The sequence below is a fragment of the Sceloporus occidentalis genome, unplaced genomic scaffold (genome assembly GCF_023333645.1).
Source record: "Sceloporus occidentalis isolate IW3139 unplaced genomic scaffold, rSceOcc1.0.p SCAF_210, whole genome shotgun sequence".
Classification (NCBI taxonomy): Eukaryota; Metazoa; Chordata; class Lepidosauria; order Squamata; family Phrynosomatidae; genus Sceloporus; species Sceloporus occidentalis.
The window spans coordinates 226,812-249,830 of NW_028317190.1; the positions used below are offsets into that span (position 1 = coordinate 226,812).

General features: G+C 39.6%; 1 protein-coding gene across 1 annotated transcript in view; it reads left to right on the plus strand.

Moving 5' to 3' along the window:
• The first annotated feature begins 242 nt into the window (after positions 1-242).
• LOC149277542 (protein delta homolog 1-like) overlaps positions 243-23,019 on the plus strand; it is a 42,850-nt gene continuing 20,073 nt past the window's right edge. Inside the window, exon 1 of the mRNA XM_089502746.1 lies at positions 243-264. Within this exon, the coding sequence (XP_089358872.1) occupies positions 243-264 (22 nt within the window). The remainder of the gene's footprint in view (positions 265-23,019) is intronic.

Here is a 23,019-nt window from a genome sequence, read left to right on the forward strand (position 1 = left end):
ATGCCGTTTGCGAGACCCGCTTACATCGCGAACCCCGGCTCTACCGCTCCTAAGGCGACGACGGCATCGCAATTCAACTTCTGGACTCAGCCGTACCGGAGGTCTGGAACGCCGAGCCCGAGGTGCCCGGTCCTGTAGCTCAGGGATAGGAGGACAAGATGGTCCGGCAGTAAGCTCACCCATACGGTCCAGAAGCCAGGATGTCCCATTCTCCAAAGCAGAGGACCTTATCCGCTCAATCAATGACTCAAGGTCTGCCATCAGGTAAAATCAGAAAAACTTTCCTTCTAAATTCAATAAATTGTGATGCTGTGATGCTGTGTGCATTGTTTATATAATGTTCCCTAAACACCTCAGATGCCCATACACCAATCAGTGAGGGTGGGCTGCCCAGCAACAACCAGTGTCCCCTAGCTGACCCCACTGCCCTCTCATTCGCCTATCACAGGCCATGTCATGCCGCCCTTTCTGCCTAGCTGTCTCCAGGGCTCCCTATATGTTTCCAGGCTTTTATTGCACCAACTCAGTCAAACAAACATACAAAGAAAAACCTACTGCTATTTAGGAGGCTTACTAAACAGTAGTCTTAACACAGAATTTACCAGCTAAGCTGGTTTCCAGTATAAAATAAAACAGAATATACCTTATTTGCTCCATTATAAGACGAGGTTTTTTTCAGAGCAAATGCTCTGAAAAATACCCCTCGTCTTCTAATCGGGGTCGTCTTCTAATCAGACCTCAAATAGAGGTCTGATTATGAGACTAAGATCCAGTTCCCCCGCACCACTGCAGGGGACCTGGATCCTCCTGTCTCCCCCCCCCATTTAACACCCCCCCACACACACTTACCGGTGCTTCCTGCTGTATTGCCGGGGCAGCGGGTTGACGTCTACGTGATCCGCGTACACAACGTCCGCTGCAGCCGAAAGGAGGTGTGGCTAGCAGCGGGGTTGTCTGCGTCCATCGCGCATACCTTCCCCAAATGTCAGAGATCAGAGTTCCCCGCGGGGAATTCTGATCTCTGACAGCCGGGGAAGGTATGCGCGATGGACGCAGACAAACCCCCGCTGCCAACTCCACCTCCTTCCGGCTGCAGCGGAAGGAGACGTCAACCCGCTTTTATTATGGGGCAGAGTGGCATATAGGGAGGTATAAGGCATTTCAGGAGGCAGAGTGCCGTTAAGGGGGCATTTAATAGAGCACTCTGCCTCCTGAAATGCCTTATACCTCCCTATATGCCACTCTGCCCCATAATATGCCTTTTAACCCCCTAAATGCCAGAGTGGGATATAGGGGTATAAGGCATTTCTGGAGGCAGAGTGGCACATAGGGGGTCAAAAGGCATACCATGGGGCACAGTGGCATATAGAGGGTTAAAAGGCATATCATGGGCCACAGTGCCATATTGGTGTGGCAAGCCTGGGGGCAGATGTGCGTAACTGGGGGACAGGTTGGAAAATACAAGGAAATAAAAACAAAAAAAATATTTTTCTCAATCATAGCTTTTATTAAAAAAAATAGTTTACATTAATTAACATTTACTGGTAAAACTTTTTTCCTTTAGGCTTTTTCTTTTTTTCCTAAGTTAATATTCAGATTTTGGGGGGGTCGTCTTATAATCAGGGTCGTCTTATAATCGAGCAAATACGGTACTTCCCAAAAGTCATCTCTCCTACCAGCCCACCTTGTAGCACACTGAAGCTCAGGTACACCTCCTGTTCCTTCCAAGATGTGGACAAATTGTAACAGGCTGTTCTCAGTCAGAAAAACCTGGGGCACCTGTGTTAATTTCAGTTAACCCATTAGTCACTGGGATAAACTGCTCTTTCCAATCCCCTGCTTACATAGAAGCCATCTTTCACCCTATCACATATTATACATATGTCCCTTTTTTGCCCTGTGGCCTGGTAGCAAAGACTGTTATGGAGAAACAGTTAATTTATGCAGTGATCGCGTGAATAGAAATCCATGCACATAACTTTCTCTTATACAATAACACCCAACTTCCCTATTTAGGTTGGGACAGGGTTCTTTTCAAGGAAAGGAAGGGCACAATCCACACATGGGACATGGCAAGGACTGGCCTTGGTGGGCAACATCAAGCGCAGGGTAATAAAAGCAAATTTTTTTTCTTTTTTTTCTATTTCCTTAAGATCTTTGCAATGTGAAGCAAGCCCCTTGTGCGCTGTGCCCATAAGTAGTTAAGGATAATACAGTGCTTTGTAGAAATGTTTCCAGACTTGCTTGAGTAATCTGCTATTGGTGTTTAACTTCCTGGGGTAATCTTCTTACTTTGAGAAGCATGGTTTGTTCTTTTATACTTAGGGCATAATAGCCTAGCAAATGGCACAGCCCCAGCCTAGAAGCAGAAGTATCACACGATAACAGAATCCATAATGAATTTTGCCAGAGCTGTCTTGGCAGGATGATACCACTAATACTGTTTTCATGTTAACGTCTCTCAGAATTCTTTAGATGAAAATTATACAGGATTATCGACTGGCTATGTATAAAATTGCTTTCCAAGTTCAGTAAGAATTGCGTTTGACTGTTGACAAGTAACCAAATTAATATGATGTATGGAAATAATGTAAGGGGATTTACACCAATTTGCTGCTCTTGAAGTAATGGTTTTATTACTAAGAAGTACAAGACTAAGCAACAATTGTGGAACTCTGCAATTTCAAAACAAATTACTGATTTATTCAGAGTGAAAGCCTAAAGGTTAGGGAGTTTTACATCATTGATTTAATTGCATCTGGAACCCCAGATTATGTTTCTTAATGGTTTAAAAGTTGGAAAGGCTGATATAGATTAAAATGATCTGCCAGGAGGTAACATTTATAATATCAAGTGAGGTAAGGGGTTGAGAGAGGGTGAGGGAGGGAGTATGTAAGAATGTATGTATATATGTTAGAGTGTATGTACAATAGTTTGAGCATTAATATGTATGTGTAAGTGTGTTTGTGTGTAAGCATGAATGTGTGTGTGTTTTTGTGTGTTAGCATGGATGTGTATGTGTAAGTGTGTGTTAGCAAGAGTGTGTGTGTGTTAGTGTAAATATGTATGTGTAAGTGTGTATGTGTGTAAGCGTGAGAGTGTGTGTAAATATGTATGACAGTGTGTATGTGAGCCACAGGTGGCAGCCACAAGGGGACAATGGGGCCACTTGGCTTTATCTGCCTCCTGGGCCAGAAGTTTCCAGCCCTCCCATGCTACACTTAATGCCAGCTCATTATCTGTTGATTTTGTTACACATATGTTATATATTGTAATGTTTAGATGCTGAACCCCTTGAATTCTATGACATTTTTCAAACCTTAAGTAACACTTGCTATGCAACATTTGCCTGAGGAAGGGACCTAACAACTTGATCTCGAAAGCTTACAATTAAACTCTCAGTTAGCCAATAAATGGTATCATTTTAACTATACTTCTCAATGGCTTACACGGTACAAACCCTTTTATCATTTCAACATGTGCTAGGCATGTTCATTGTAAGAAAAAAAGAAAAGATAAAGGTAGTGCTGCTAAAACAATCAGTGGAAACACCCAGTAATCTAGGAAATAAGAACATGCTGTCTAAAAATCCACTTTCTTAGAAACTAATAGCTATAAAAGGTGCAACAATGTAATTAAGTGATCCACATCATTCCAAATTATGAAGCTCAGAGCCATGAACAAATATAATTTACAATTGTTAATGGGAATACATGGGTTTTTGATTAAAATGGCAACATAATTTGTTTTCAGTGCAGGAGGTTTGACTAATTCATTTTTATCATAATTTTATTGTTGTGTATTCAACATATAGCTATGCTGGAAATTTGGGTGGACAGATTTAAACCCCCCTCAATTTTGGGTTGGCCCTTAGAGGTATCCTGTGTGAGCGGCATCCCAATGTTCTTCATAAATATCTTCAATATCCCCTTAAAGCCCCCCTACATTTCTGGCAGATAGAGAAGAAAAGATACATTTGGATAAAACTATCAACTGTGCTAACCAGGAATGGATGAGGCCAGGCCCGGACTGGGACAAAAAATAGGGGGCACACGTATATACCAATCCACACATACACCAATCCACACATACACCAATCCACACATATATACCAATCCACACATATATACTAATCCATTCTCACTGAATATTTTCCTACCTTTCCTCTTTTCTCCTTACAGCTCCTTTTCCTCCTCTTCGCTCCTCTTCTTCAGTTCTTCTGTCTTCTCTGTCTTCTTCCGGTTCAGAGGGCACGGACAGCGGTGGGCGCGGCTTCAGTGTTGTGCGCCGGGATCTAACAACAAACCCCGGCGCACAGCAGCTGTTGCCGCGCGGATCACAAGGGAGCGGTATCGGAGGTCTTTAGCAGACCTCCGGCTCCCTTGAGCCGTCTCTGGAGGGGTGCCGGGTGCCGCAAGTTGGCACCCCCTGATGAGCGGCACCCGGTGCGGACCGCCCCCTAGAGTGTGACGCCCTGTGCGGTCGCACACCCCAAAGGCCGGTCCTGCTCTAAGGGGCCGGGAAGCCCCCACCAGGGCCGGCCTTAGGGGTTTGCGGCCGCACAGGGTTTAAATTAAAACATCGGGGTTTTTTTTCAACTTTATTTAACATCCTCCATGTTAAATAAAGTTAAAAAAAACTTTATTTAACATGGAGGATGTTAAATAAAGTTAAAAAAACCCCGATGTTTTTGACAGCCCCTAAGTCAATGCGGCCCTGCCGTGGCCCGGCCCACCGGGCAAACGCCCGGTGTGCCCGATGGCCAGTCCGGGCCTGGATGAGGCTCTCCCTGTGGTGTACTGGATGGGAGAAGAGGTTTGGTGCTCTTGCTGCACAGATATCCATGCTAGCTCAGCATTAAGATAGAATGCAGAATAAGTTCTTTGCAGTACTTGTAACACATGTATCATGAATAGGGTCTGCAGAATAGATGGGTTTATTTATAAACACCAGTTGGATACAATCACCAAGATGTCGGTTTCTTTAAATCATTAAAGGGACACTTCAGGCGTCATATGCTCTCTAAAGCATCTCTTCATATGTTTTTTGTTAGAACTATGTTGTTCTTTTACATTATGTTTATAATGAAAGATGACGAGCTAAACAACTATCCAGTCCTCAGATGGACTGCTTGCTTAATACTTTACATGTGTTGATCAGCAATACATCAAAAATATATGTATTCTGTTGCCATTTTCAGGTCAAAGGGTGTTTGTTAACAAATCAGGTAGCTTTAGTCATATGCCTTGATCATCAACCCTCCACTGACCTGTCCAAAGCATTTTTTTTATAACTGTCAAGAAAATAATAAACTGTATAAAACCCCATTATTATTTATGACTGGTGAAATGATAAAATAAAAATATGATATATAGCTTGCTAATCCAGAGGCATAAGAAAGATAAAAGTTACATGACAATGCTTATCAATGCTCGATGAAAAAACAAAAAGATTGGTAAATACTCAATCCAAGAGTCTATAATGTACAATATTTTAACATAATCAATATCCTGAAACATGTGTTAAATGCTGTTGAGGGAGGTGGCAGGAAATGAAAAATAACCAAATATGTAAACGAAAAAAATCTGGCAGATGCAAAGGAGCTAAGAACTATCCAAGTTTGCCCTGGAGTCTCTGAGTGAAGCGCTGCATTTCCTGGCTCTCTAGGTCAGTGCTGTGATTTATTTCTTTACCAAATTAATATGTTGTATACTGTGCTTCTTAGTTTAAATATGATTTGAGCTTCAATTGCGATGAAGAATCAAGAATAAATCAATCACATGGGTGTTGTGATTTATTGTAACTAGGTTTTGTTTTAATCTATTTATTATATGATTTATCTATGACGGTTCTATTTATACATTCAAAGCTCATCTTCCTCACCTCGTTACTATTAAGCAGCCTCTTTCTTGAGACTGTCTTTTGGGGAAGTTTATTTCTGATGTCCTTTGTCTCAACCCTAAACAACTGCTGTCCATAATTTACTTCCTGTGGAGATTTATTGCAGTTACTGTGATTGTTACAATGATTCTGTCTGTTACCGAGACCAGATGTTATCAAAGAAGCAGAATTTATTGCTGTGCCATCCTCTGTCTCATTACCTGTTAGTTTGCTATTTTAGTGGATATCAACTAAATGTAACTCTTCTGTATATATATATATGTCAGATAAGCAAAATTTATATTTAGAGTATGTATACAGAAAAATATGTTAATAGGGGTAATTAATAGGCAAAAGACTTAAAAAGTGGTACATGCTACCTACACATATCCGATAGAAACACTACTCTGATACTCTAAACATCCTGTGCACATAAATTATACATCTTGCTAACAGACTTTAACCTTGAGAACAGGGACCATACTGATAAACTGACCTGTGCCTATCAAATCCAGAGCTTAATATACGATTAGAACTTATCTCAGAGTGAGTGAGTGAGGATGTTTCATGATGTCCCAAATGGTCATGTGATATAAATGTCACAACACTAGTGATGCAAAAAATGTTTTTTCTTCTGCCTGGGCTTCCAGGAGCCACTTTTCTTAGATGACCAAAACTTCTCACTCATGGCTACCAGGCACAGGCTGGCCAGAAGGACAATTCCCCCAGGCCAGTCCAAAATTCTTCACAAAGGGCAAGTCCGACCTGTACCTTGTGAACAATTTTCACAGGGAGGAATGTAGCGGGGTCTCATAACCTGAGGCTATGTGATTCTGTGCTAACAGCGAGGCTTCTCTCACCAGAAGGGAATGATGGATGGAAGGAGGGAATGAGTCAGATGGTAAGGGAGGGAATATGTATGAATGTTAGCATGCGTGTTTTGGTGTGTGTGGGCATGAATGTGTGTGTCTAAGAGTGTTCAAGAGGAAGTGTGTGTTAGCATGAGTGTGCGTGTTCTGAGTATCAGTAAGCGTATATTAGTGTAAGCATATGTAAATGTTTGTATGTGTAAGTGTGTGTGTGCACATATGTGCCAGTGTATATGTGGAGGGGGCAAGGGGCCAATGTACTTTACTTGGCCCTTGGGACAGAAGGTGCACACCCTCCCCTGATGGCTTCTGTTATTAAACACAAAACCTAAGCCAAATTAGTCCCACCTAATATGACATTTGATTGTGAATGCTGGTTCTGTCCTTTTTGTCCTTCCAAGAGTTGTTTGATTTTCTTGTTATTATATCTATCTTACTAGCAACACAACTATTTCACATTTGTGTAACTCATATAGCTCACTATGTATCGTCCTAATATGACAACCGTTGGATCATCTTCTTTGAATGTGGTTTTTCCTTTCTCTGATTCTTGGAGACACCTTCCTCCTCAAGCACACTACTCCATCACAATAACAGGTAATTACTAGAACAATGTTGACATATCGACCTGGGGAAATATCATACACTGGACAGCTAACTGTATATTTTAGTGGGCTAATGAACCACTCAATCTTCAGAAACCTATAAAAAGCCCCCACTTCAAAGTCATCATTGTCCATGTTTCAATAGCTTACCAAGGAAATTGATTGCCGCTCACATGTTAGGAAGTCATGTCCACATGTCAGCTCTTCTGCCAAGTTCAGCTTTAAATTTCAGCAGTGTAACTACATTTCTCTTCCACCCATTCTTGTGTTTTTATAAATTTTTGCGATACAGGAGACACCTTCTCCTGTATTCTAGTGGGGAAACAGGAAGGTATTTGTCTACTACAGAATCAATCTGACTTCCACTTCCTATTTTTTTTTGTCCACATCAGAAGAGATAAGGGTGTCCCTGTGGTTACTTCGATTTTGAGTATAATGTCAATTGTTAATTTCACTTTTCTTTAAATTTTTATTTCTCCCTCTGTTCTTTATAATAAATAATAGTTATTTTGTAATTAGGAAATGAAGCACTTGCTTATGTAAGCGTAGTTATGATGTTAGAGTAGTTATATTAATCACATTTAATAGTGTAAAGTTTACTGCATGCATTGAGAACTCCCGTGGTTTCTCAGAGGTAATTATTATGGATACATATGCAAAGTCTAACTTGAAGTGTGCAATCAGTTTCGTTAATGTATTCTCTCTCTTTTTGTAAAAAATAATCCTGCATCAGCATGTTTAAATATTTATTTTCATGTTTTCCTAACTTATGTTTGTATGTAGAGTTTGAATAGCTGTTGAGACCTCTTCCCCATTGGAAGTATCACAAGCTGTTAGTAATAGATTCTTCATGATTGATGCATTATATAATAGGATTTAGTGGAAATATCCTTTCTTGGATGCTGATACTCTTTTCAAATATCTTACAAGCAATGAGTGTGGTGGCATTTGTATGAATGTAAGAATCAACACCAAAAAGCGTATCAAATGAATACAGCTTCCCTTCCTAATATCGGGAAATTTTGCATTACGAGTCATGGAGGATATGGACACTTAAATTATCAATATTGTTGGGGAGATACATGGGGACACCATATTTTGGATGTATATATATGCAACATGAAAATCAGATGGCTTTTACTTCAGGTGGTTTCTGTTGTCTACTAAACATGATAATTCTGGATGTTCTCATACCAATCAAAATAAAACATTATCGGTGAAAACATGGGCGTAGGAACCGGGGACGGGGACGGGGGAGACAGACCCCCCCCCAGTAACTCATGCGGGGGAGACCGATAATAAAGAAATCCCCCCCAGGGCCGTAGGAACCCCCCCAATAGAAAAGCCACAGGAGGAGAGAGAGGGGTGCCGAGCGGTCATTTTCAGCAACCATTTGGCATCCTTCTGTCTCCTCTGCTCCCTGCCACCACCCGACTGCAGTGGTGGGAACATGAGGCGTCTATCTCTGTGCCGGCGCTTCATGCTGAGTGCAGGCCTTGCGCTCCCACCACAGGACTGCACGGTAAGTGACATAAAAGGGGGGTAGGGAGAGGGTAGCTAGTGAGAAGGGGGGTAGGGAGAGGGAAGCTAGTTAGAAGGGGGGTAGGGAGAGGGTAGCTAGTGAGAAGGGGGGTAGGGAGAGGGTAGCTAGCGAAAAGGGGGTTAGGGAGAGGGTAGCTAGCGAGAAGGGGGGTAGGGAGAGGGTAGCTATTGAGAAGGGGGGTAGGGAAAGGGTAGCTAGCGAGAAGGGGGTAGGGAGGGGTAGATAGCCTGAGAATGGGGAGAGGGGGTAGATAGTGGGAGAGGGGGTAGATAGTGTGAGAAGGGGGAGAGGGGGGATAAAAGTAACAAAAGGGAGTAGTAAGCATATTGAAATAAAGAATGAGAATGAATTAATATGTGGACGAATTGTGTGAATGAGTAAGAGAATGCATTAATCCACGTGTAGATGAATTGTGTGAATGAGTGAAATAATGAATTAATGTGTGGATGAATTGCTTTAATTATTTGTGAGCTGGGCTGTTTGGGACAAAGTTGGCTCACACTGGGCTGTTTGGGGACAAAGTTGTCTCACTCTGGACTGTAATTTGTTTGTGTAATCTGAGTGCTGGTCAGGTTCTATGTGGAGAATGTGGACGCCAGGACTGGCCTTTGGGGTGTGCATCCTGTGATCTATGCCTGTAATTTAGGGGGTTTCTATCTTTAATGCTGAGTTTATATGAGAATTCCAGTTGATTTATACCTGCAAAGCTGGGTTTATGTGTTATTCTGTTGGTCCATATCTGCTTTGCTATGTTTCCATACATTATTTATATATACCTGCAAATACAGGGTTTGTAGGTCTTATTCAGTTAATCTATACATGCACGTGCTGTTTCCATGTGTTGTTTATTTGATCTATACCTGAACTACAGGGAGTAAGTAAAAGAGAAGTGTGGCTTAGTGAATGAGGGACAAAGGGACTCAGGGGATGATTACGGGAGGGGGGTGAGGACCTCTCAATGTCACAGAGTATACACAGAAACAAAGGTTGGAATGCAGCACTCAGTTGTGAGATGGTGCACGAGCCAGGGTACCACCAAGTCCTTCAATAAATCCAAAATAGAGAAGCAGAGGCTCAGCATTCAAATGGTAAGGTGAGTTTATTTCATACAGGCAACATGAAAGACGTGTGTCGAAACATTGCCTGTGTGAAATAAACTCACCTTTTCAGTGCTGAGCCTCTGCTTCTCTATTTTGGATTTAATGTCACAGAGTAGTCAGAAAGAGGGAAGACTGCACTGACTCTCACAGTCTTCCCCTAATCTACAGTCAGTGTGGCACATATATTTTTTGGTGTGGGAGCGGAGGGAGTGATTGCATGCTAGGGAGCATGGAGCGCGGCCAAAGGAAATGCTTGCCTAGGGTCCAATTTTTCAATATATAAAAAAATGTTTTTGTTACAAAGATTAGCTGTTTTTTCCTATCTTTACTGTACATTATTATTATTAACGTACATTATTTTTACCAGTGTTTCAAGATATATATTATTGATTTTTAAGGGTTCCTACGCCCATGGGTGAAAATAATAACTACCAAAATAATGTAAATAAAACAAAATATACTACCCAAATGCACAGCCACAGTCCAAAGAAAGCGCTCTCCAAGACTATAACAAAGGAAAATGGGGCGCTAATGCAGAGGTGAAAGAGAAAAGAAAAAACAATGGTGTAATATGTCAAACAGTGTGACAATATCTGCTAAGTGTGGTTTAATGCCCTCACTAAATATAAATAAAAATATAAGAGAAAGAAATACCAATGGCGTAGCATCCTCACAATTAAACAGCAATTATAAATCTAAAACACTTACAGAAGTAATTTGTGCAAACAGCGCAGTGTAAACAATCCACTCTGAAGTCCTTCAATGAAGTTCTTTAATAAAGTGCAAGATATTTGGGTAGGATACTTCCATAAAGTGCAGAAGCAAAGAAATAAACAAACAAGAATAAATAAATCAATAAGTAAATAGCGTAGAAAATCAAAAAATATGTCCTCAATACGTTTCGTCACACTACAGTCTACATTTTTACTCCTGAGGAAGCCAAAGGGTGAAGAAACAAATTGAGAACGCAGCTGTTTTTCCCAAACCAAAGTCAACCAATAAACTGACCTGAAATACTGTAACCCACAGGCTCGAGGTACAGGGTTTTCTGCCCACCAGACATGCCTCGGATTAGACACCATGTCTTGGCAAGGGTATATGTCTACAATAGTGACTATGAAGCAACATAGACAAGCTTAAAAAAAAAACCTAAAAAAATAACAAGCAATGCAGACAGTTAAAGTTGATCTTCTAATATACTTTTCTTTTTAACTCTGTTTATTGTGAAATATAAGTATTACAATTATTGATATGCTAATTAAAATGAATACTTTCAATATGGCACAAATGAAGGCAGCATTGAATATATTGTTGAATTTTGAGTCTCAATTAGTTAAACCATTTTAACCATTTCATTTGATACCTTTATACGTTTCATAGGCTAGTTACATAAATTTATAGTTCCATAGGAGATAAATTCGTTAGCACTTCTGCTGATGGGGTTCGGAATGTACTTTATTTAGTAAGTGATAAATTATTCCTGACAGCAGATGAAGTGGGGAATCTTCTGATTTGTTTTTCTCAAGTGCTATCAAATTAACGAAGACTATTTTTATCCTGGAATACTCTATTCAGCTGCCAATGTGGTTCCTTTTCCCTAATTGAATGAAAGTATGTTATAGCTTTAGGGTATTTTAAGATTTTATTTTCCATACAGAAATGTGTTTAAAAGCAGAATGTGTTACCTTTGTGATTCTATGCATTTTATTTTGACCTAATATGGGCTAGAAGTGAAAAAAAAAAGTGAAGTGCCAGTCTGATAAATCAAGATTAAAATTCCAACACTCTTCTGGAAATGTGGTCTTTATGCTAAAATACCTAACATGATTCAGTATTTTTTATGTTTTTTTTTAATAATATAGCTACCTGAAAATTAGAATTGATTTATCTTATGGACACTTGTAACACACAGAAATGTAAATGATTTTGCCTTGGAAATATTTATTTGAAATATAATTCATTATTTTATGGTTATGTAAGCCTTATTATTTCTTCTAGTTTTTACACCAGTAGAAACATATATAAAGTGATGAGCCAATCAGAAAGAGAAGGGTGAGTGCATTCTGGTAAGTGTTACACGTACATGGTTATCCATAGTACACAGTATAGCGTGCTGTTGGCCAGCGGCCCACTAGGCTCTGTGTGCCAATGCTGAGTCTGGAAATGATGGCAATATTGCATTATGATATCTGAAGAACTGCTTTGCAAACAGTCTAAAAAACTGCTCAACTGTTGGAAAACATAAAGTAGAGATTTTTTTTAATGAGAAGATAATTCTGTAAATTATTTCAAGGCAACAGATTTCAGCAAAATGCTGTAAGCCTTCAATGATACAATTATTCCATCCTGTGTGAAAAATGCATGATTTGGCTGATGACTATTTTTAGATAGAACATCAAGTACCTAATACAAGCCATGTGATGACATAAAATGTTGTTTTTTATGTAACAAATGTATCTCTTGGAGGGGAGAAGTAACTTTTTAAAGAAGGAAATCAAAAAGTACTTTATGAGAAAGGGCTTTATGAGTACTTATATATAATATGCATTCTTAAAAAAGCACCCTCGAGGAAGCTACAGCTCCAGAGCTGCATCTCCTCGGCTCTTCCATGGTCAGACGATACTTGACACTGATTGGCTGCTTGAAACAGGAAAGTGATTACATTGAAAGCAAAGGGAGTGCTTTTGTTGCACGTGCCTATGTTCGCTAAGCCATGACTGAAGCTGACTGTCAGTGCTTAAACAATGTGTCGGTAGATGTGTTTAGCTGAACACTACTCCTGCACAAGAAATAGCAAGGGGGTGGGGGAAAGAGGCAAATGTATATCGAAGGAATTCTGCAGAATACCTCAATGCATTTGCAAGGGTGACACCATGTAAAGTGACCTCTTAGATATCATATGCATTAAAGCACGTATGATGGCTGGAGTGTCCCATTAAGTGAGGGGTTTATATTCATTGTAACATCTGGTGAGTTAAGTGCAATTTAAAGTATAGTAAATAGCAGTAAGATAAATGAGTTTCCTACATCTATTCTTCTCATTTGGAGTACTCTAAACCCGTCTATGAATGAGAAGTCAGAAGAGAGGTGGTTTCTTGACTTACAGTCAAGGGCAAGCAGTTAAGTATTTATCAGGATAGAATAGGAAGCAGTCTAGCTGTGCCCTATTAGCAATCCGAGTGGGTGGATTATGAGAAGCAGCCTGGGCTGGAACACAAAACGAGCTTGGCTTTCTAACAATAAAATCAGCTGTTGGATTGTGAATTGTGCTGAATTCCAATGTTTTTTCAGGATAAAACAATTTACCACAATCTACAATAAACTTATCTACAATAAAAGACATATATTAACCACATATGAATATTAAAGCAGGTCTGTCACTTTCAGGGATGTGCAATGGGATTTGTATAGGACCTTTTAGTAAATACCCTCATTTTCCTGGGGTTAAATTGCTGATTGTAGTTTCAGACAGCCTTTGTAAGAATTTGGTTATAAGAATGGACAGCACTGCAGGACATGCAGTTGACTGGTTATACAAGTATTATCATCACTTGCCACGTATGTTAGCTTATCCCAAGTATAATAATGTCTTGGTTTTAAATTAAATATCTCAAAATCATTTAAATGTGTAGAATAAATTAACATTAGGTCATTTTGATAAATTATGTTATGCTGAAAGTTTAAAGATGAAAATACCCTTTTAATATGTATATTAATATCTTGTAACTAAGCTGTCGGTATCAGCATTGTGAATTTTAAAGCATGTTGATAAATTAATGGTATCGGAAGATGTGTTGTTGAGACCTAATTTTCATGACAGATGGTCTGGGTATTTTCTCTGTCTTTGTTTTTCCACCCACCTTTACTTTCTGCTGTGAATTAGAAATTTTCCTCTTTGATTTTTCACACACTATTTTTTTTTTATTCATAACAATAGTTTAGTAAAGTCCAAGAGAGAACTAGTATTGTATCATGCCATCAGGACTGGCCCTACCATGGAGCAGAGTGGGACAATTGCCCCAGGCGGCACTTTTGAAGAGACGGCCCTGCATGCCATGGTTTTAAACAGGGCGTATCTTAGTACAAGGCTGCCAAGGGCTCCTTGATCAGGGAGGCCCAGCTGCTGGAGGAACAGGGCTCCCTCTAAGCGGCCCGCAATGAAGAAAGCACAAGGATTTCATACAGACCTCTGTTTCCAGCTCCCTCGCACTGTGTGCAGGTGATTGATGCCAGGGAGCACCAAAACAGAAGTCTGTATGAACAGATTTCACACTTCTACAAGAAGACAGAAAAGGAGAGGAAGAAGGGTAAGAGATGGGGAGAATGGGGAGTGATGAAAGGGAGAAAAAGGGAGAGATGGGAGACAGAATATAAAATGAAAAAGAAGATAGACAAAGAAAAAGGGTATGTGTAGGTTTTGAAAGCATGTGGCTGCAAAGGCCAATGTAGGGCAAAATGTTTCTGTGTAATAGCAAGCATGAATGTGCGTGTTAATGTATGTATGGGTAGGTGTGTGTATTGGCAAGCATTTGTAAGGGCAGCATATATGTGTGTGTATTTTGACAGTCTATGCATTACTATTGCGGTTTTGGGCCTCTATGGAATAGACTGATTCACACATGTTTAACCCAGGGGCACTATCTAGTCTAGCTCTGTGAAAATGTCTGCCATGAACCATGTCCAAGCTTTTCTTGTATGTGTGTTAGTGTGCAATGCTAGAGTGTGTGGGGTGTCAAAGTATGGTGTTAGAATGAGTATACATGTTAGGGGGTCAGTGTACAGTGTTAAACTGTGTGTGTCAGTTTGGGTGTGTATGTTTTTGGGGATGTCAATATTTTGAGGATAGTTTGGAATATCAATTATCGTATGTTTATATGGAATTTTGCATACATTATGTGCATTAAACTTGATTCCATTAAACTTAAGATATAATTTAAGATATCATTTATCCTTAATGTTGTGAATAGGACTTCAGGCACAGAAAATCTTTGGTCTTAGGGTATCTTGTTGATAGTAGAGCGTGACATACCTCAGGTTTATATTTTGCTACATGACTTGGTTCTGTCATATAATAATTTGCACAAGGGAACATATATTATAAATCTGACCTGGAAGAACCACCCGGCCCTGCTAACCTGTGAACACGTTGGGTTAATATTTTAAAAATACTAACCTCCTTTTTCAATATGCTGTCTTGGGCCATGTTACATTAGACCTAAATGATTCCTGTGCAAGTACATATTAAACTGAATATAAAGTTGGTGTAATAAGAAAACATACAGCAAAAGTAATAAAAAAATAAACTTGTTTTTTTCTTTTATTAACTTTTTTAAAGCACATATACAATTTTATCACATTGAACATCACTGTGCTCATTTTTAAGGGTCATATTAAATAAAATAAAAAAGTTGTCCAATAGGTATTTTTATAATGCCATTGACACATGAAAATACCCTTTGTAGTGGTATTTAAGAAGGCAAACCAAAGAAAAAAAATGCTTTGAAAGAAATTTATATTCGGAGAGTCTTAGTGACTCCATTTTTAATTAAATGTACACTGTCTGTCTGGGTGATCAATGGTCCTACAGATCACATACCTACGGCTGCTAATTCTTTGTCCCCCCCCCCGACATATTTCCCAATTTGTGCATTTAGTAGGACATCATTTTCACTTGCCACTTGTTTTAAGTGTTGTGTTACTTTAATACAGATAACGCAGAGCGTTTATTGTGTCAATTAGTTTGGTATGTTAAGCCATAATAAAACTGTGATAACCCAGTCTTTCCACTCACTGTATACATTTAGTGAGAGCGTAAAAGCATTCAACCGTTCATCGTTTCATGACATTTTGAGCATTTACCTTTCCGGCAAACATCTATGGTTGTTTTTTCATTCTCAGATAATTTACTGAGAATGGTTCGATAGATCTCATTGCCACATTTATTACAAGCGACAGCAGATGAGGAAACTCAATTTCTAAAAAGTTTAATGTCTAGCGTCTTAATTGCAGTTTATTTTGCCCCTAAACAACAAAAGCAATACTTTTAATGCAAAAGAAGTACTAAAAGACATATTATGATCTGACAAAGGAAAGTAAGATTTTTAGTGCAGAAATGTTAAGGCATAAACACTGGCAACTTTCCCTACAGCTCTAAAAAAAACAGACGATTAAGAACAAAAGATAGTAAATGGTTGAAAATGGGTGGTGGCTGGGTTTAAAGTAGAACGGGATGTATGTGGGATTGGGCAGAACACCACCATGGTCCTCCTGATGCATTCCATGACACCTATAAAAACAGGTTCTATATGTGCCTTTTGGTTAATCAAGATCCAAAGCAATGGGAAAACTATACTAACCATCAAGATATAAGAGGTTGCAGTTTCTGCAAGTTCATCCTTCTAACTGCCCTATAGCCATTGTGGTTTTCTCCCACCGTAGTCTTTCCTTAGCTCATGTTTGTGGCTCATAGATAACCTGCGGTATAATTTCATGATGTTTTTAATTGGAATATGTAATATTATTATCCAAAGCTGTTAAGAAGAATTAATCAATATGAGTTTATTTGTTTGCTGCTTTAGGTTACAATCATCCATCTGGCCTCTGCAGTATGCATTATACTGCGTGTTAATGGTCCAAAACATTAGTCATTGCAGTTCTATTCAGTCTAATTTATTAAGTATTTTTTTCTACGCAGTTGGTTTAATTAAATTAAATGCCCCACTTTAAGAGGTTTGAAATTCATGTTCAACACAAAGTACACATAAACGCTAGTGCTTACAAAATATTTACCCAGGAAATATTCTAGCAAATGTACAATTACTATACATAAATGTAAGTATTAAAATAATTAGGTATTAAGCAGGAGCAGATTAAGAGCCTGGCCTCGGGTTGGGTACTCACACTAACACACATGCCCAGACACTAAACACCCATACACATGTCCACTAGACATTCAGATTCCTACCAACTTTGTTTTTAAGAAATTATGACAATTTTGTGCAAGAGATTACATACAACAAAAAAGGTTATAGTTAACCATTGCCATTTCAGAGATATGTATACTGAAAAAAAATCCTACCTAAACGTATAATATTATCTTCTAAAATAAAAATAAAAAAGCACGACTTGTAAAACAAAGGCTGTTCCATAAATCCACATTCTCTCAAGAAAGTAAATCTTCCTTACAATAGGTAAAACCTTTTTTTTTTACATTAGATCACTGCTTTATCCCATTCTTTAACCTCAGTAGTCAAGCGAGGATTCGATTACATTTTAGGGCAACTGAGTGAGGTAACATTAGTTTTCTTTTCAAGCCCTTTTTACTTTTATTTAATGTAAGGAAGCTTTAATTAACATCAGGATAGGCATATAGCTCCTGAATCTAATAAAATACCAATGACTGATTCATGTTTGAGTCTTTAGAGCAGGTAAAACAGACAGACAAGATTGTCAGAATGGGACTGATCTGTCACATTCTTTATGTTCCTTTACAAAAAAAAGATAGAAAAAGGAAAATTCCAGGGACACTTTGCCACCAGGAAGGTACATTTTTCCACAATACTGGGTGTTGGAGGTGAACATACACTTTATGGGCAGGACAACAAATGTTATCAACTAATACATATTATAAAAACAAAGCATCATTAACATTCAACTGACAATTAAACATTTAAGTAACTCTAAGGAAAGCTTTGCGTTAAGTTTCTTCTACAGATAAGCAGGTATTATATTATGATTGCAGGCAGTTTTCATTGCAGGGACTTCCTAGTTACTTCTCTGACAGCTGTACATTCTCTCAAACACTAAAACACTCTATCTCTTGCACTCCCACCTCCACTGTTAGTATCTTATCTGCAGCTGCACGAAGAGATCATAGGAGACCAGACAGTACCTGGAGAAGGTGAGTGAGCAGGTAGGGGTAGATACATGGCAAGGTGGGGGCAAGGGTACAGACAGGCAAGGAGAAGACTGTGGAAAATAGGTAGAGTAAGAAAATAAGAACAGGGGGCACAGAGATACCTAGACCTAGGGGGTACAGGTAAGAATGAGGGAGAGCTCTGGGGGCCCAGAGAGAGAGATTTATCTTTGGTCAATAAATTATTTCTCAATAAAAAAGCCCTCCGATTTTTTTTCTGGACAAAAATGAGCCAAAAATGAAACAGACCCTTGCACTAACAGAACCAAACACTCAACACTAATACACATGTATACACACTCACTGGCCACTTTATTAGGTACACCTGTTCACTTGCTTGTTAACACAAATAGCTAATCAGCCAATCACATGGCAGCAACTCAATGCATTTAGGCAGGTAGACATAATTAAGACAACTTGCTGAAGTTCAAACCCAGTTTCAGAATGGGGAAGAAAGGGGATTTAAGTGACTTTAAATGTGTCATGGTTGTTGGTGCCAGACTGGCTGGTCTGAATATTTCAGAAACTGCTGGTATTTTCACGCCCAACCATTTCTAGGGTTTAGAAAGAATGGTCTGAAAAAGAGAAAATATCCAGTGAGCGGCCATTGTGTGGACGAAAATGCCTTGTTGATGTCAGAGGTCAGAAGAGAATGGGCAGACTGGTTCGAGAGGACAGAAAGGCAACAGTAACTCAAATAACCACTCGTTATAACCAAGTTAATGCAGAATACCATCTCTGAATGCACAACACGTCGATCCTTGAAGCAGATGGGCTACAGCAGCAGAAGACCACACCGGGTGCCGCTCCTGTCAGCTAAGAACAGGAAACTGAGGCTACAATTCGTACTACTACAACTACTCTAGGTAAACGAGACTGTATCGACACCTTCTCCGCTTCCCCCAGCAGCTGGCATCTTGGATCCATTTTTTTATTTGTATTTACTATTGCCGTTTTTTATTTGTATTTATTACCTGTTATTAGAGCCTTTTTGACACGCATGCTAACATAACCAGACACACATACATACTCAAAGACACACATACATACCCAGGCACACTTACATTCCCAGACAAATGTGCTAACATACCCATACACACTAACATAACCAGGCACCCCCCCCCCACATGCCTAGATACAATACATTAACATAACCAGACATACACATACTCAGACACACTCAACACACTTACACTGTTGCCACCCTACTCCTGCTCAACCCCATCCCCTCCTAGGGGGGCATAAAGAGGTAACTCTGTGACTTGGTACCTCTTTATCACTATTCATAAAGTATGCTGCTTGCTTTTTCAGGGAGGGGGGTGTATCTGCGCCTGGAATTATGTGGTTATTGTGGTTATTGGTTATTTGAATTATGTAGCAAATTGTGTTGCTATGTGTGTATGCCATTCTCAATATAGATGGAGAAATCTTCCTTTTAGGGATCCATCATGGGGTGGGGGGGTAGTTGGTTTGAACAAAAAAAGAAAACAGTATTAATAAACTATAATGCATCAATGTGAGTGAATAATGTATGAATAAAACCAGTAACAGCAATAAAATGAAACAGCATGTTTACTCAACACTTAAGCGCCCACATTTGAAAAGTCTGAAGCGTGGAGGTAAGTGGCTTCCACAGTGAATGACCAACATTCAATAACATTTTATTGAACCAGGACAATGTTGCCATGATGCTTGGTTCATGCAAATTTTACATTCAAATTTACCTTAATTCATTCAAATTTATCTTAACCAAAACATGTATCTTCATTGTAGATATGCTACTGAAAGCTCATGAGTGATAACTTTTAAATCTTTGACTGATGGTGATAGGAGATCATCCTCTAACTTGAATCATTGCTAGAACTGTTTACTGCACAAACTTTTCCCAGAGTTAGTTAATTAATCATGAACAATTTTGTCTTACTCAATTTTTAAGGGAACATTTTATTATTACATGAAAGAAAAAAAGCACAGAAAGTGAAAACCCTCTTTTATTAATGTATTGTTTTTATAGCACAATGAATGAAATGACCAATCTTTGTGTCTTTCATGCTAAAGAAACTTAATTAAAAAAGGAAAAATATTTCATCTTATACAATATAAACTGCAACTGTGTTTGTTACTACAATCTTGTTGTAATTTGTATTCCTTTTTATATTAAAGGCTTTACATGTACAAAGCTAATAGAATGGCTTTTGTCATTGACTTGGTTACCTGTCCCTGTTTCATTATTACTATGGATATGTCAGGAACCAATTTTTCGCTGCCTGAACCATGGCTTTTTTATACCTGTGGCGTTTACATCTGCGACCACTAGTGGCCACCCTCCGCCCTCTGGAGCACTCAGAACTCAGGTGTGCCTTGGTACCAGGGTTGAGCCCTAGTCTACATCCAGCTGGGCCTTGTTACCTGGATTACCCTGCCTTTATGACCCTGCCCTGCCCTTCAGTCAGGGCCTTTGTATTGAAGTCTATGGACCTTACCTGCTGTGGCTCTGCACCTGTACTGTTCCTGGTTCCCTGCTTTGTGTCCTGATCAAGTGGATTCCCTGCTTTGTGTCCCTCCAAGTGGACTCCCTGCTTTGTGTCCCTCCAAGTGGACTCCCTGCTTTGTGTCCCTCCAAGTGGACTCCCTGCTTTGTGTCCCTCCAAGTGGACTCCCTGCTTTGTGTCCTTCCAAGTGGACTCCCTGCTCTGTGTCCTTCCAAGTGGACTCCCTGCTTTGTGTCCTTCCAAGTGGACTCCCTGCTTTGTGTCCTTCCAAGTGGACTCCCTGCTTTGTGTCCTTCCAAGTGGACTCCCTGCTTTGTGCCCTTCCAAGTGGACTCCCTGCTTTGTGTCCTTCCAAGTGGACTCCCTGCTTTGTGTCCTTCCAAGTGGACTCCCTGCTTTGTGTCCTTTCAAGTGGACTCCCTGCTTTGTGTCCTTCCAAGTGGACTCCCTGCTTTGTGTCCTTCCAAGTGGACTCCCTGCTTTGTGTCCTTCCAAGTGGACTGCCTGCTTTGTGTCCTTCCAAGTGGACTCCCTGCTTTGTGTCCTTCCAAGTGGACTCCCTGCTTTGTGTCCTTCCAAGTGGACTCCCTGCTTTGTGCCCTTCCAAGTGGACTCCCTGCTTTGTGCCCTTCCAAGTGGACTCCCTGCTTTGTGTCCTTCCAAGTGGACTCCCTGTTTTGTGTCCTTCCAAGTGGACTCCCTGCTTTGTGTCCTTTCAAGTGGACTCCCTGCTTTGTGTCCTTCCAAGCGGGCTGTGTGCCTTTCGTACCCTTCCAAGCGGGCTGTGTGCCTTTCGTGCCCTTCCAAGCGGGCTCCCTGCCAAAAGACTTATTACCGGTATTTATTTTGCCATACGTCCGGTTTCTTGCTTTGAGTGCATTACCCTTATTTGCTGGTCCTGTTATTTACATAAAATACACTGCAGTACCTGCCATTCTGCTTGTGGTGTCTTTGTTTGCAAATTAACCACCGTGGGTTACATACTGAACCCCAAGTATCCCCTGCGCATGGGCTCCTACCCGGCCTGATCACCCGTGTCCTGACAGGATCTTCCTTTAGACAGATTGTCTACACTGTCAGTTTTCATCTATCGGATATTCATGATAAGGTAGGTCTATTATTTCTGCTTCTGACAGTTGTGTATAGGTTATATTAATATACTGCACCTTCTAGCATGTATTTCTCTTCCTTCTTCAAAAGCAGTTTTATTTATTGAATGGTACCAATCCCACCTGGAACCTCAGGGGGGTTTTCAGAATATGCCCAAGCCCATTGCCCATGGAAAGTATGGCACAGTGATGATGTTCCTGGGGCAATGCAGGGCCCAGGACAAATTAAAAATACTGTGTGGCCCTTGACTGCTCCATGGATAATTCTGATGTCCGGAAGTTACAGGGCTTTATTAGTGGTCTGACTACAATGTCCGGTAACTGCATGGGCTGATGGGGTATTCTTCCCAGCAGGTACATGATGGTCAATACGGATACACTCGCAATGCTAAATGTTAGGCATTTCAACCCCAAGTGTGGAACTCTGATCAACTGCTCGTCTTCCCATTATGGACAGACCTAGCCCTTAGGCAGAATTTACACAATCACTGGATCCCCCTATGAAGTTCCTTTTGCAAATGACTACTCTAAAAGTCAAGATAAGCCAATATGGAATAGTGTAAATATATACCACTCCACTGTGATTGAGATATGCATAATATGTCCCTAGTCCTTGAAGGTACAGTTTCATAACTAAGTTACACCTGTTTATTCTGTCTTTTTGCCTATCTCCAGCTGAAGTATTAGAATTTATTCAAATATAAACTTACTCCACAAGCCTATAATAGCCCTGAATTTGTGGAAGCATAATCACTTAACAAGCACTAGCAGTGCAGAATTAAATGAAAATCCTTGCTAACAAAATTGCATGCAAACCGTTACAGATAAACCAGGGAAACATATGAAAGTCTTATTATTCTCGTGTAGTTTCAGTTAATTGAGAGCTGTTTGCACAATTCTGTCGGCATCCTGAGATAAATATTCCATTGAATATATCAGTACAAGCACAAGCAAGCTAGAGGCTGGAAGCTATTCTAGATCTTCTTATCAATTCATTCATTAGTGTGGAGGTGGGTGTATGGGAGATATTTATAACCAAGCCTAGTCTTTCATCTTCTTATATTGGATTTTTATGCGAAAAGGAGGGAAGAAGATGATTAATGGTGGAAGACTAAAATCATCTGTTTTGCTAAAATTTAGCAAAACAATTTCTATATTATTCTTACTATATATACATATATAAGTATTGGTATAAAAATAAATCTCATTTTCATTGTTTACATGCCTATCTATTTGGCAATCACTAATCTCATGCTCCTGAAAATTATAGGTGATGCTTAATATATAGAACTCATCCCATGAACCATGAGTTAACTTAATAGTCAGAAAAATCCTTTTATTAGGATGATCATGGATTTCTATGTAAACCTCTATATATACAGTAGTTTAAAGAACCAACTTTAAAAGATTGTAAATTCAATATGAAGTTTATCATATTGTTGTTTATCATATGTTGTTGGCTACTTAGATTTAGCAAACTTTTAGAAAAGAAAATAATTTCAATGA